Source organism: Podarcis bocagei, assembly GCF_964188305.1.
Source record: "Podarcis bocagei genome assembly, chromosome: 13".
Taxonomy (NCBI): Eukaryota; Metazoa; Chordata; class Lepidosauria; order Squamata; family Lacertidae; genus Podarcis; species Podarcis bocagei.
In genome coordinates, this window is record NC_138138.1 from 22,012,667 (window position 1) to 22,028,284 (window position 15,618).

Here is a 15,618-nt window from a genome sequence, read left to right on the forward strand (position 1 = left end):
GTGTAGAAAAAGCACAGGAAGCTTCTGTTCAAACTGTGTTCCAGATGCCTTGGAGTGCATTGCAAGCTGGGGGGGGGCTGGGGGGCTTAGAATCATAGGATTGGAGAGATGGAACCACCCTGGTGGTCATGTCCAACCCCCTGCAATGGTATCTTTTGGGAAGCTGTTTCGCTGACTTGAGTTGTCTAATGCTGCTGCATCTTTCCTTTATGTTTGAGTAGGTGTGACTTTTTCGGCAACACAGGAGGCGGATTTGAGCTGACACCAATGGCTACCAAGATCTTTGAGACAATCGGCAAACTTGGCCTGGGGCTGGCAGTTGCCGGCGGAGTCGTCAACTCTGCTCTTTATAACGGTGAGGAGGCCTTTTCTTCCATAACACTGAGCTGTTGCATGACTATTTTTGTTTATCTGGAATTCTTCAGCCCAAAACAAACCACACCCTCTCATGATTTTCCTGTGGAATAAGATGGGAGTCTACAGGATCCTAGCCTTTCCCACAGGCTATGTAGCAGTGATTTTTATAAAAAGAGGGTCTGGATCCTCACCTCTATAGGTGCTGCAGTCGTAAAATAAAAACAAAGCACAGCAGTGAATATACAGTTACGGTATTTCTCCTGAATATGGTCTACAGCAGCGGTAGCTAAAATGGCACCCTCCAGTTATTGTTGGATTCTGGCTCCCGTCAGCCCCAGCCAACAGAGGGAATGGCCAGGGCTGATGGAGTTGTAGTCCAGAAAGATCCAGAAGGAACCACCACGTTGGCTACGCCTGGTCTACTGGTGCGATAGGAGACAGTCCCAAATGCTTTGGCTGCAACAAGCCTAATTCCCTATCTTTCTTATAGATCACTTGCGCTTTGGTAGCCGTTGAGTTCATCCAACTTAGGCCAGTGCTGTTGGCTTCACGTGGTTCTGTAATTTTGTAGTGGGGAGAAGGAGGAATGTGCTTATTTAGTCCTATTTATAGGCAAACTCGTTCTCTGAGCACCAGCCCTTATCTCACCAAAGTGGGTGGCTTGGACAAACGCCAAGGCCTGCAGAAGTACAAAAATATATTTGGGGACTGAGCGTGCTCAATGTGCATAGAACATTGATGGCTTGGTGAATGGAATGACATACCTTGGAAGGGGGCATGACTGGCGGAACTCTAAATCAGGGTGGATAAAAATAAATGATTTTAAAAAAAAAAATCAATTTTTTAAAAAATATAGATCAGATTTTTTTAAAAAAATAAAATAAAATGCTTTTGGAGGAAAAATCTTTCTAAAGATAGTTTTCTATTCAAGTTACATTATAGTCCAAAGGCTATTCATCAGGAAATAAGGATTTGTTTCAAGTTTTTCATGTGGGCTAAAACTCAGTCTAAGGTTGTTGTTGTTTAAAAAAACCCACATCAGTTAACAAACATGGATACATATGCTACATTGTTACTGTTTTAGTTAAGTAAATTGTTTAAATTGTTAATGATTATTTTTCTCCTTCCAATAAAGTACAGCAGAAAAGTTGTCAAAATATAAACAGTTAATTATGAAATTATTGTGAGGTTTAATAAGTTATCTGTCTATGTATTTTCAATAGTATAACCAAATCATTAATTTTTGATATAACTGTAAAAACTACCCTGAAAATTTATTATTCCAAAAATGAAACCTTCATCTGGTTGTAAATATTAAGATTATACCAGCAAGAATGAGTCTTTCTGTTAAAAAAAAAATGAGTTAAATCAAGTCTTACAGACTAGTGATTTAAATCATGATTTACATTGATTTGATTTGATTTAAATCAAATCCCTGCTCTAAATCAAGCACTCCACAAAACAACTTGCTGCAGGACCTGTTTGGCCCATTTGTAATGTGTGTGTGTGTGTGTGTGTGTGTGTGTGTGTTTTTATTAAATTTCTGAAATTTCATAAAATTCCAATACCTTTAAAAAAGAAATTACTTTTCTATTTTTGACTTCCCAACCATTTTTCCTTTTCAACCCCTTTGCTGCACCCTATCCACACTCTTTGTATCATAGTCCTCCTAGCACAATAGTTTCTAATCCTTTCTTTTGCTCATAACTCAAAACCTGTTTGCAGATTCTTCATGTTGTAAAATTTCTTCAAATAATCCGAAAGGGGCTTCCATTCTTCAGGCCCATTTGTATTCTTTAATACAGTGTCCCTTTAAGAATGCACCGGTGAGGTGGAAGAAAAAGACCAGTCCACCAAGGGAGTAGGACAAATGGGGAGTAGGGGGGGTGTATTGGTAAGTGTTTGGGGATTTGAACATGTGCTGTTCAACTGATTTTTCTTAATGGTTTTCTAAAATGGTTTTTCAGGAGTGTGGATGGCGCAAATGTAAAATTCACATTTATTGAACTTCCCAGTTTTGCCTCTGGCCCCATTCACCTATGTCATGTGCCCCCCCCCAAAAAAAAACAGCCTCCAGAAGAACGTGTAAATGAATCCAGGTTTACCTAGAATCTGGGCATAGCGATCGTCACATAATCGTTCAATATTTCTTCTTTGTGTTTTGACTGCAATGTTGATGAGCTGTTTCTCTCTTCTCTAGTTGACGCAGGCCACAGGGCTGTCATCTTTGACCGATTCCGAGGCGTCCAGGACATAGTGGTGGGAGAAGGGACCCACTTTCTCATTCCCTGGGTGCAGAAGCCAATCATCTTCGACTGCCGCTCACGCCCACGTAACGTTCCTGTAATCACTGGCAGCAAAGGTGAGCAGTGGGTGGATGCAGTTTTTTATCCTCTGGACTCGGGAGTCGGAAGTTGGGTCTGGGTAACGAGAAACTAAACACAAAGGCAAGCTGCCCTAACTACATACCAGCTTCTGACCCCAAATGCATCATTTTTTTAGCAGCAGGTATAAAGGCTGCTTTAATATTGAGAAAGAAGACATCCATTTGAATATGTCCTTTCCCATAACGTTGCACGTAGTCATAGCAAGGGGTGTATGGGGTGCTAGGGGAGGGGTAATACCTCTGGTGGGACGCGGGTGGCGCTGTGGTCTAAACCACCAAGCCTAGGGCTTGCTGATCGGAAGGTCGGCAGTTCGAATCCCCGCAACGTGTTGCTCGGTCCCAGCTCCTTCCAACCTAGCAGTTCGAAAGCATGTCAGAGTGCAAGTAGATAGGTACTGGCGGGAAGGTAATTGGCATTTCCTTGTGCTGCTCTGGTTTGCTAGACGTGGCTTAGTCATGCTGGCCACATGACCCGGAAGCTGTACGCCGGCTCCCTCGGCCAATAAAGCGGGATGAGCGCTGCAACCCCAGAGTCACCCGCGACTGGACCTAACGGTCAGGGGTCCCTTTACCTTTACCTAATACCTCTGGTAGGGGACATGTCATACTCCTCCTGGGGTGGTTTGTCCAGCTTGTCCTTGCACCCAGCTCTCACCCAGGACTCCTAGAAGATGCCAACATGCAATAGCAGCCACTCCCCGAGAATGGCTTCGACTGGCCAGCTGAACCCCGTGTGGGTGGTCGGTGTGTCTCAAACCCTCAGGGAGCTAGGGACTTCCCCTGCATGTGAAGACAAGCTCCAGCAGATTGAGCGAACAAAACCAATACAGTGGTACCTCAGGTTAAGTACTTAATTCGTTCCAGAGGTCTGTTCTTAACCTGAAACTGTTCTTAACCTGAAGCACCACTTTAGCTGCCGCGCCGTCAGAGCACAATTTCTGTTCTCATCCTGAAGCAAAGTTCTTAACCTGAAGCACTATTTCTGAGTTAGAGGAGTCTGTAACCTGAAGCATATGTAACCTGAAGCATATGTAACCTGAGGTACCGCTGTAGTGGATCCAACAATCAAGAAGGCAGTTTCTGCACATGCTGTAGACGGAAGTGAGGAGCAGATGGGGCTTGTCAACCTGGGTGGGCAGCCCATCTAGGAAAAGGAAAACTCTGATCTTAAACCACCGCTGCCTTTGAGGGACATCTTCAGGAGAAGAAAAGGCTAAGGAGTAAACCCTACACAAATTTGGAGTCCCTAAGATGGTTGAATGGCACCTTGTACTGCTCCTTCCGGCAGCAACTGCAGCCAAGCTGGTGCCAAACATATTGTTCTGCTTTCCTTTGGACTGCATCAGCAAGGCATCTGGGCAGCCAAAGAACTTTGTATGCAATGCCCTGGCTTGTACACCAGGGAGCTCACTTTGCTGCTGCTGACACAGCGGTTTGACTTCACCCCCGGAGGTGTGCTCCATTGTCTCTCAAGACGGACGGATGCCGACAACAACAGTCATAGCCATCTCAGTGCTGCTGCTTATATATCCAAAGTGGGGGTGGCATTAGCAAGTTTGTGGGGAGAAGTACATAAAACCTTTAGAATCCTCTCTTCCCAAGAGCTCACTGAGCAGTGAGTGTTCTGAGCAGGATATTGGACTCTGAGCAGCGGTTGCTTTAGGGAGGGGGCAGGAACTGAAAACTGAGAGTGGGGGACAGAGTTGAGTGTCCGGAATCCTGCACAGCAACACTCGATGCCAGCAACATTTTGTTGCGGGTCCCACCTGCGAACCCCTAAAGCAGTAGTGGTGGAATTTGTGCCGCCGCCGCCAATCCAGCTTAACATTTTGACCTTTAGCAGTTGCTGAGACTTGTTCCTGCTCTGCCCCTCTCCCTGCTTCCCTCCCCCGGTAGATCTACAGAACGTGAACATCACACTAAGGATCTTGTTCAGGCCGGTGACCATGCAACTCCCCCGGATTTTCACCACGATCGGCGAGGATTACGATGAGCGGGTGCTGCCTTCCATCACAACTGAGATCCTCAAATCTGTGGTGGTAAGGACCAAGGAACAGCTGGTGATATTCCTCTTTTCATTGGAAGCCTCTGGCTCCATTAATACTGGAGCCCTAAATGGCAGGGCTGGGGAACCTTGGACTGCAGCTCCCATCATCCTTGACTGTTGATTATGCTGGCAGGGGCTTATGGGAGTTAGAGTCCCACAAGAGCTGGAGGGCTTCAGCTGCCCCTCCCCTATCTTTGGGCCTTGTGTTCCTCTTTTCTCATCCTTTGAAGGAAGGAAAAGGGGAGCGGTTGTATTAGAAAGCCAAAGGAGAGATCTTAAGGGGTACATGGAGACCAGCAGCACACTTTGGGTCACATAGTTTTCCATTAGGATTGATCCTTTTAAATACTAACCAAGGGCCAAGCTAGATGTGAGAGGGTTAAACCGCCCTGAGACCTCCAGGTATAGGGCATTATATAAACTCTAATAACAGCAACAATAATAATAGTAATAATAAATAAAATAATAAATGGTAGGTGTGGCTGGCCTGATACAAACCCTGATGTGGGCAGAGGGGCTTTTACCCTGTGCCACTTCTGCAGTTCTGATCTAGATCACCTCTTCCCACTGCTTTTCTTTTTAATAATTTTCAATAGCATAAACAGTGTCATGTCTAGCTCGGTGCTAACTAAAGTGGTAAAGGGTGGCACTGTGATCTAAACCACTGAGCCTTTGGGGCTTGCCGATCAGAAGGTCGACGGTTTGGATCCCTGTGACGGGGTGAGCTCCCATTGCTCTGTCCCAGCTCCTGCCTACCTAGAAGTTTGAAAGCATACCAGTGCAAGTAGATAAACAGATACCACTGCAGCGGGAAGGTAAATGGTGTTTCCATGCACTCTGGCTTCCCTCAGGGTGTCCTGTTGAGCCAGAAGCTGTTTAGTCATTCTGGCCACATGACCCGGAAAGCTGTCTGTGGACAAATGCCAGCTCCCTCGGCCTGAAAGCGAGATGAGTGCTGCAACACTGTAGTCTGGACTTAACCGTCAGGGGTCCTTTACCTTTTTTTTTTTTTTTTTACCTTAACTAAAGTGGTATTGGATAATGTCTCAGAGTAATGGAGGGAAAGAGCCGGGAAGGTGTGTCCATGCATTTGCCTGGATCAGAGGATGCTGACTTGGCAATCCACATCCAGCAGCGTCCCTTGCAGGCTCCTTCAGGCTATGTTGTAACAAGGGCTTGCAGCTTTAACGAAAGCTCTTTGGTTTACTTCCGCATTTATCATTGCTTGTCTCCTTTTTAGGCTCGCTTTGATGCTGGTGAGTTGATCACGCAGAGAGAACTCGTTTCTAGGCAAGTGAGCGAAGACCTCACGGAAAGAGCAGCAACTTTTGGCCTCATCCTAGATGATGTTTCCTTGGTAAGAGCTACCTTCTAGTTTGGTTTACAGCAGGGAAAGGAAGCTTGTGGCCCTCTAGAACTCGCTGAACTCCCGCTCCTATCATCCCCAGCCAGCGTGGCCAGTAGTCACTGGTTCTAATCCAGCAAATTCTGGAGCAGACATAGGCAAACTCAGCCCTCCAGATGTTTTGAGACTACAACTCCCATCATCCCTAGCTAACAGGACCAGTGGCCAGGGATGATGGGAGTTGTAGTCCGAAAACATCCGGAGGGCTGAGTTTGCCTATGCCTGTTCTGGAGGATCACAGGTTTCCCACTCTGACTTTAGGGACTGGACCCTTCAAATTCCATTCTCTGCACCACAAAATCTGCAGTGAAAAAAAATTCATGGCAGAGGAAGCAGAAGATTTGGATCGGGGGAATATTTACTGCTGAAAAAAAATATGTGTTTATTCAGAAGCTGTTAGGTTCGTCTCTTATTTTCTCCAGAGTTAAATAGTTTAGTGATTTTGTTTTTCACCTGCCGGGCATGCAAACCTTAAGGCCATGATTAGCCCTTCCAATACCGCAAACCAATAGTAAGGTCTCGATTGTGATTTTGGTCAGCTACCGCAGCCGGTTTGCAGAATTCAGGCCAAGGTTGTGTTTTGATCCTTAAAGTGGGCCTATGGGCCTTCAGGTGTTGTTGGACTGCAATTCCCATCATACCCAACCATTTGTAGTGCTGCTAGGGGCTGATGGGAGTAGGAGTCTTAACTATCTGACAGGTCAAGGGTTCCCCATCAAAGGGATGCTCAAAGTACAATTGGGAGAAGTGAGCAAGCTTGAGGGCTGCCTCTGCTGGAGGCAGTGAGAGGTTTGGGAGGCTATCGAGGTTCAAACAAAAGCAACGCAAAATTCTCAAGTCCCTCAGTGGCGTCTCTGTCCACACTCCAAAGCTGTTATCACCAAATGCTTAGAAACCTTCACAATTGAGAGCCAGGATATTGTTGAACAGAGCTTTCAAAACTGTGTCACAACACATTAGTGTGTCAGCTGCGGTGTGTAGGTGTATCACGCGAACACACCCCATGTTGGAAAGGGGTTAGTTTAACCTCCTGTTTGCTAGTAAAACTGAATTACTGTGTCACGAAACGATGCATGTCTAAAAAGTGTGCCACCAACATGAAAAGTTTGGAAAGCTCTGTTCTAGAATATGGTATACTCTTATTTCTCTGGCTTTGCAGTGCTCTTTGCCTGTAAGAATGCAAGAACTCAGCCAGCCAGCCACCAACAACAGGGATGCGGTAGTCCTATGATTCCAAGAAAAGGAGAAGAGGGGAAAGTTGTGAATAACGTACTGAAGAGCTTTGTAATAAATTTTTATTTTATTTGTATGCCACTTTCCCACTAAAATATAATGCTCAAAACCGCTTACAACAAAGAAACAGGCGTGCATTTCTAACAAATGCAAAGGAAAAAAAACAGTTTTTTGCAAAGCAAAAAAAAGTAACAAATTTCATAATAGCACAGCAAAACAAAAATATAACAACATACAAACCCCCACCCTCGTATTTCAATACTATAAATTTAACAAGATTGCTTAAACAACATGCAACATCCAATAGCAAGTAGAACAGGGAGAAACACACACAGCATCCAATAGGAAAAAATGCTCAATTGAACTGAATTTTGAGATTTGGCTTTGCATCGCAGTCACTGATAAGGCTGATGAAGTTGATGGGTCCAGCAACACCTAGATTGCCCATTCCTACTTTGGAACAGCCTCCCAGTACCCTAATATAGCTAACTGAAAGTGCATAGAACTGAAATAATCACATATTCTTCCCCTAATTTCCTTCCCTACCCCCTTCATCACCCCACCTTCCTCTGTTGTTTTCCTTATGTTGTTTGCCTCTGTGTTTTTTTCCTTTCTTTTCTAGACTGTAAGTCTTTTGGGGCAGCAGAGACCTGTCAAACCTGTTTGTAAAGTACCAAGTCTGTAGATGTTGCTAACCTAATCAATTAAAAGAAAACAGCAGCCAGTGCAATACATATGTTAAGCCAGTGGTGCTTAAATGAAACCTGCATATAAGCTGTGGACCTTACCTCCTTTTGGGACTGATCATGTTTCTCCAGATTTGGTGCCTACTTTACCATCTTTTCAGCACCGGGTTAAGGCATATTTTTATTTACCCAGTCATTTTAAATTTTTTTATAATCCCTTGGTCGTCTTTGTAATTACTTTGTGTTCTACTATGTTTCAATTAAGCCTCTGTCCTCTTGTACATCTCCTGCCCTGGGAATCTGTTTGGAAGTAAGACAATAAAGAAATGTTTTTTGAGCACGTGCATTTATTCTTCCCTCTTAGACACATCTGACATTCGGAAAGGAGTTCACGGAGGCAGTAGAAATGAAGCAAGTCGCACAGCAAGAAGCAGAGAGAGCCAGATTCATCGTGGAAAAGGTGAGGACGTTGAGCTTGCCAGCAGGCCTCAACATCTGTCGTCGGTCTTGCCAATGCAACAACCGAGGTGGGGTTTTTTCACCTCATTCAGTGTTCCACTTGCTTCATGTTCTGCAGAACCCATCCCTTCCAATGCACCGTTTCTGTGTTGCAAATGCTTTAGAGCAGCTTTGGGGAATCTGTGGCCCTCCAGATGTTGTTGGACTACAAATGCCATCAAGCCTGGCCATTGTCTGGAGCTGATGAGAGTTGGGAGTGAAAAAGGATTTGGAGGGCCGTGGGTTCCCCACCCCTGCATAAGAGACATCAGAATCCTCTGGGATCAGACCAGAGGCATCCTATTTTCTGCAGTACCAGCCAGATGTTCTCTGGGAAACCTACAAGCAGGAGAAGAAAGCAACCGCCATATCCTGTTTTTGCTCTTCAGCGAGTGGAATTGCCTCTTGAAATCTGGAGGCTGCTTGCACCTGGCATGACCCATAGCCACTGTAACAGACTTACAGTGCGATCCTAAGCATGTTTACTCAGAACTAAGTCCTACTGAACTCAATTGGGCTCGGATTGAAGCCTTGGAAGACTTCATGAATTTGTCTTAACTCGTTTTTTGAAACCACCTAAACTGGCCCTTTTCATTTATCTCATTGACAGGGACGCGGGTGGCGCTGTGGGTTAAACCACAGAGCCTACGACTTGCCGATCAGAAGGTCGGAGGTTCAAATCCCCGCGACGGGGTGAGCTCCCGTTGCTCAGTCCCTGCTCCTGCCAACCTAGCAGTTCAAAAGCATGTCAAAGTGCAAGTAGATAAATAGGTACTGCTCTGGCAGGAAGGTAAACAGTGTTTCTGTGCGCTGCTCTGGTTCGCCAGAAGCGGCTTAGTCATGCTGGCCACATGACCCGGAAGCTGTACGCCGGCTTCCTCGGCCCATAAAGCGAGATGAGCGCCGCAACCCCAGAGTCGTCCGCGACTGGACCTAATGGTCACGGGTCCCCTTTACCTTTAAACTGGCCCTTTTCATTTATCTCATTGACCGTCCTGTAAAATAGGCTGGGCTGTGAAAGATGATGACTTGCTTGACGCTGCCTAGCCTAGGTCCGCAATTGGAGTCTGGTCTCTTTTTCTGACACTCCTATGGCTACTGAGCATGCTGAGCCATCACTGAGTGTATCTGCGCATGCAAGTCTGCAGATAACTGCTGCTACTCTGGTTTTCTCGGATGCCTGTTTTTGGTTACACTTCTGTCGGCATGCGCCACCTGAGTTCATTATTATTGGGGGCACATGACCTGTTTATCAGCACTGCCCTTTGGCCAAAGTTCACTGTCTGTATCTTATCTCTCCCCCCACCCCAACCCGGTCCCCTTCACAGGCAGAGCAGCAAAAGAAAGCCGCTATAATCTCAGCTGAGGGGGATTCGAAGGCAGCTGAGCTCATCGCCACGTCACTGTCTTCAGTGGGCGACGGCCTCATTGAGCTGCGCAAACTTGAGGCAGCCGAAGACATCGCTTACCAGCTCTCGCGCTCCCGCAACATCACCTACCTGCCCTCAGGACAGTCAGTGTTGCTCCAGCTACCACAATGAGTGTCCTGACTCTCCCCATCCTCATGTTTTTTTCTACTATTCCCTTGAAACTTAACAGATGAGTCATAAGTATATAATCACTGAGATTTCCCCATCTGGGGGTTGACAGATAGCAGGAAATCAAATGGATGTAAAATCTCTCGATCTAATTAAGGCAATCTCCCTTTCCCACTCTAGAATATAATTTTTAGCAGATCAGTGCTTGGAATAAAAGCTGTAAAGGAGTGGGGGGGGGGTGTTTGTTTTTGTCCACTGGGAAAGCCTTTTGTTTTGGTAAGACCTTGCCATAGCAGCCTGCGGTCTGTGTAATCGGAACTAGGCCAACTTTGGTTTGCTGCTGTTTATGGAAAAGAGAAGGGGTTTTTTTTCCTTGCCCCACCTTCTTTCCTGCCAGATCTAGTGTCATACAGGTAGCATACCAGCTCCTCTTCCTGGTTTATTTCTCCCTAATTTCTGGTTCTGCAGTAATGCTTCAGACAGCAACAGCGCATATCTAAAACACCTGACATAGTTTCAGTTCTGTATAGATCTGAGATTATAATGTTCCCATATGTGGAATTACAGTTCTTGGAGACAGCTCTTTCTCTTCTCTGTAGCTTGTATCTGACCTTGTGCAGAAAAAGGCTGACTTTTTAGGCAGCAAGCATCTATTCCACATGTCTCAAGGCCCAGCTTTAAGAGGGGTACTTATTCCACTGATAGGCTGCATTCATGCGTGTGTTATTGGGGCCCTTTTAATTAAAAGATGTTCACTTTAACATATTGCAAAATATGAAATTGTACTAACCAACCTTCAATAAATGAACAAATAAAATGCCCCTTCTTAACTGCGTGGTTTGTATTAAGCACGTTGACAGTGTTACCAAAATTTATGGTTGTGTTTGCTTTTCACAATTTGCATTTTCCATCAGAGGTGGGGAGGAAAATCTAGCGGAAAAAGTGTTGAGTGTGGATGGCAGATTGGGACTACAACTCCCATTAACCCTCAGCCAGGATGGTCAGTGATTGGGGATGGTGGCAGTTGTAGTCCAACAACATTTGGAAGGTGCCGTGTTGACTGTCTTGCACTCAAGTAGTCCCAGAAAAGCCTCTAAAATCTTACAGCTGGTTCTGCCAGTGTTTAAGGTTAGCAAAAAAACAGGATTGCTACCCCACCCACCCCCCACTGCCCAGTTACTAAATTTAGTGTTCATTTGAATGTTAACCTGCATTTGAATTGTGTGATTGACACATGCCTGGGACATAGTGAATCAGATTCTGGGAAAGATGCCTATCAAATTAATGCTTAGTTTCTAAATGTGTTTCGTTCATGGGCCTCATATTTCCACAGAAGCAGATTTCTTTAAATTATATCCAACTACGTTCTCCTCAGAGTAAACCCCTTGAAATATTTGGGCCTAGGTTAGTCCTCTTCATTTCAGTGAGTCTACTCTGAGGAGAACTAACATTGGATGCATATGTTAAGACCACTGGAAGAAAAAGATGTCCTGCCCAATGTTTTTTGAGACATGGCTAGGCAATAAATTGAGAAGCTTGTATAGTATTAAGAACAAGGGCAGTAAGGTAATTGAAGCTAGGTGCTGTTCACTGGCAGAGTCAACAGATGATTCCTGCCACAGGCCAATGTTACATTCTGGGCTGGCACTCAGAGCAGCACGTAGCAGCTGGATCTAGCCACTCTTTAAATTTCCCACAATGCCCTGGGCCTAGCATTGTTCTGGGGCATTATGGGAAATTAATGTGATGGCTAGAGTTAGCTGTCCAGCCCTGCTTTGCCACCGCAGCCAGGGCTCACTGACGGAAGAGATGACTCACCAAAACACACTTTGCCCAAGGGCCTCCTCAAGTCTGCCTTGTAAGTGGAAACGTATATTCAAAGTGTTGCATGGTCAATTTTGCAGTGCCTGTTTTCACAAGGCTGTTTTTGGCTGCCTACAGTGCCCCCACCTTTGATCTCCATTTTCACATGAAAGGACATGTCACCTGGGCAGAGAAAGAAAGGAAACTGCATAACAAACCCACACCTGTTCGCATACTGCAGCCATTTGCCAACACACAGCGTGACACGCCTGCCCCTCAGCTGCAGATCTTAATCGGGACCGTGATTTCCCTGTTGGCACTGGAGACTGAAGATGCCTAATCTGCTTTCCACATAGATGCTCCCTAGCCTTCGGAATATTTCTCATGGCATTTTTCTCCCCAGGCATCCTGGCTGCAATCCCAACAGATAATCTCCCTTCCATATCCTCCCTGCGGTTTCACTTGGCAGCTGCTCCAAGCTTCAGTTCTTGCCGTACGTTGCCGCATATACTTGTCTTCCAAGAAGCAACGATCCCACTCTCATGCCAATGCGCAGGTGGTGTGAGAGTGTTTCTTCACCTGCAAATGTAGAAGCTGTGAGGCAGATTAGAATGTGCTTTTGGATGCAGCGGGTGGAGAACGTCTGCATACCAACCTCACCATGCTCTCTCTGGGGAACACAGAAAACAGTCATATACCAGGTCAGATATTCTTTTACCATCTAGTCCAGTGTTGTCCTGGCATAGCCAACTTGGTGCTCTCCAGGGGTATTTGTTTACAACTCCCGCCAGTCCCATCCAGAATGGCCTATGGCAGGCATGTCCAAAGTCCGCTTCAGGGGCCTGATCCGGCCCGCTGGTTGGTTTAATCCGGTCCTTGTAGCAGTTTATTTCCTGGGGTAAAATCCTAAAAAAAACCTCAACAGCTTCAATCCTAAAAGAAGCTCAACAAACAACTCCACCCCTAAAAAACCTTTTAAAAAGTTCAACAACTTCAATCCTAAAAAAAAGCCCAACAACTTTGGGGTAAAATCATAGAAAAAGCTCAACAACTTTTCAATCCTAAAAAAAGGTCAACAACTGGTTGGTCCTTTGGTCGGCCCCCATGGCCCTTCACTTCATCAAATCTGGCACTGGCTCTCCAGGGTTTGTGGCAGGTATCCCAAGTAAGAATAAAAAAAGATAGTACTTAATTATTGGTGACAGTATTCAATACCAATATGGGGGCCAGGAGAGAGCAAAAGGGATTATATGAGAGGTAAACATTTCCAAAATATTTCTGTTTTGTTTACATTCCACTTTTCCTCCAAGGAACTCAAGGTAGTACATGTGGTTCCCCTCTCCACTTTATCTTCATAATAACCAGTGCTATTTTTCTAGAAAAAAAAGGTGCCAGAACTCGCTATGAATGCCTCCCTTGTTCTCTTATAATGGCAACGGTGTCCACCTGGAAGGTGCCAGAACTGAGTTCTGGCAAGTTCTGGCTGAAAAAAAGCCCTGAGATAATTCAGTCAATGATGATTGGCTCAAAGTTGCCCAAAGAGCTTCATGAATGAAAGGGGATTTGTACACCAATCTCTTATTTTTTTTTAAAAAAAATTTTTTATTGTGTTTCTTTCCATAGGTTAACAGATTAATTTACATAGCAACATGCAGGAAACATTTTTTTATATATATATAAAGAAGAGTAAGAAAAGAAAAGAAAAACAGAAGTCAAACATCAACAATTCACTTTCTTTTGGACCTCCTCACATCCTCTCGACATTGCATTCATTATTCTAGCCAGTTCAGCAATTTGTTATCTTGTTTCAAATCTTATTATACCTTTGAGTTTATTATGTTACCAACTTCAGAAGTTTGTAATTTAGTTTCCATACTTTTAATAAACATAATATTTTGTTTCTAATTTGTCTCATTTTTCCGTCATTATTTACTTTATCATTTACTTAAATAAATTGCAGAAGCATAACGTTTCTTAGTCGTGCAAAATCTTAACATTCAAACAACTTATAGTGTTTTTGCAAATAGTCCTTAAATTTTTTCCAGTCCTCCTCCATTGTTTCTTCGCTCAGATCTCGGATTCTGCCAGTCATTTCTGCCAACTCCATGTAGTCCATCAGCTGCGTCTGCCAGTCCTCCAGTGTGGGTAAATCTGGTGTTTTCCAGAACTTTGCCATAAGGATCCTTGCTGCTGTGGTTGCATACATAAACAAAGTTCTATCCTTCTTTAACACCTTCCGGTCCACCATGCCCAGGAGAAAGGCCTCTGGTTTCTTAGAAAAGGTATATTTGAATACCTTTTTCAGCTCATTATATATCATTTCCCAGAAGGCCTTTACTTTCGGGCAGGTCCACCAGAGGTGAAAGAATGTCCCTTCTGCCTCCTTACATTTCCAGCACTTATTATCAGAAAGATGATATATTTTAGCCAACTTGACTGGGGTCATGTACCACCGGTATACCATTTTCATAATGTTCTCTTTCAAGGCACTACATGCCGTGAATTTCATACCGGTGTTCCATAACCTTTCCCAGTCCTCAGACATAATGTTGTGTCCTACATCCTGTGCCCATTTTATCATAGCAGATTTAACTGTCTCATCCTGTGTGTTCCATTGAAGCAGCAAGTCATACATCCTTGAAAGTACCTTAGTCTTTGGTTCTAGTAACTCCGTCTCCAGTTTCGATTTCTCCAACTGAAAACCCACTTTTTTATCCATTTTAAATACCTCTTGAATTTGAGCATAATGTAACCAATCTCGCACCTTACCTTTTAGTTTATCCTGGCTTTGGAGCTTCCAATTATCTCCAACTCTTTCAATCAATTCCCAATATTTTGGCCAATAGGCCTCCATATTGGGCCTTTTTTTAGAAATCTTGGCTTCCACTGGTGATAACCACCTCGGGGTCTTACTTTCTAGTATGTACACCAATCTCTTAAATCCTAATCTGACACACTAACACGACACCATACTGACTATGAATACATCCATCAATGCTCAGGAAGGGACAGCACAACCCCTTTTCCCACAGCCTGCCCTGACCCATTTGTCTTTTTTATATTTGTGTTATTAGTCACTGAAGTTTGTTCACTAAAAAGATGAAGCTGGCGATGATAATGATTATATAAAATCCTGCTTAAATATCAAACAAGTATATACAAATACCTTTGTTATGCCATATGTAGGTCAACACCAAGTCTACTCAGTCAAAAGGTTTCCACATATGGAATTCAGCCAGCAAGGGTTGTTTGTGCACATGCATAATCTGCCACTGAAGATACCTTAAATCAAAGTTGTAATGATGGTTCCTGATGTCATGGAACAATTTTTGTCTATTGTTAGATGCCCCTCTACCTGTTGGTTCCTGAGGATGTTTTGGTCTACATTTGAGGACTCAGCCATTTTTAAAAAATGCACTGATTTGGGTAACACTTTGGCATGATGGTTCTTGAGACACACCCAGTCACTGTTCATGGAAAGAATAATAAAAAGGGGGAGACTAAAAGACAGACTAGAAAAGCGTCAACCACCACCCAACTACCCTCAATAAAGCATCGTTCGTATGCTGCATACATTTCTACCTTCTATTTTTCAAAGCTGCTTTTCCCTTCGTTTCTAGGTCCGCTAACCCTAACAATCCTGGTATTTATGTTGGGATAGACTA

General features: G+C 44.3%; 2 protein-coding genes across 2 annotated transcripts in view; both read left to right on the forward strand.

The window, feature by feature from the left end:
- Positions 1-221: 221 nt before the first annotated feature.
- On the forward strand, positions 222-10,967 carry PHB1 (prohibitin 1). Its single transcript, XM_081166810.1, has 6 exons — positions 222-355; positions 2,558-2,719; positions 4,640-4,782; positions 6,031-6,147; positions 8,479-8,574; positions 9,941-10,967. The coding sequence occupies exons 1-6, from the start codon at positions 268-270 to the stop codon at positions 10,151-10,153; spliced, it is 819 nt and encodes a 272-aa protein (XP_081022936.1). The 5' UTR covers positions 222-267; the 3' UTR covers positions 10,154-10,967.
- Positions 10,968-12,519: 1,552 nt separating this feature from the next.
- ZNF652 (zinc finger protein 652) overlaps positions 12,520-15,618 on the forward strand; it is a 40,343-nt gene continuing 37,244 nt past the window's right edge. The window contains exon 1 of the mRNA XM_081166418.1: positions 12,520-12,654. The gene's annotated coding sequence lies outside the window, so the exon portion shown is untranslated. The remainder of the gene's footprint in view (positions 12,655-15,618) is intronic.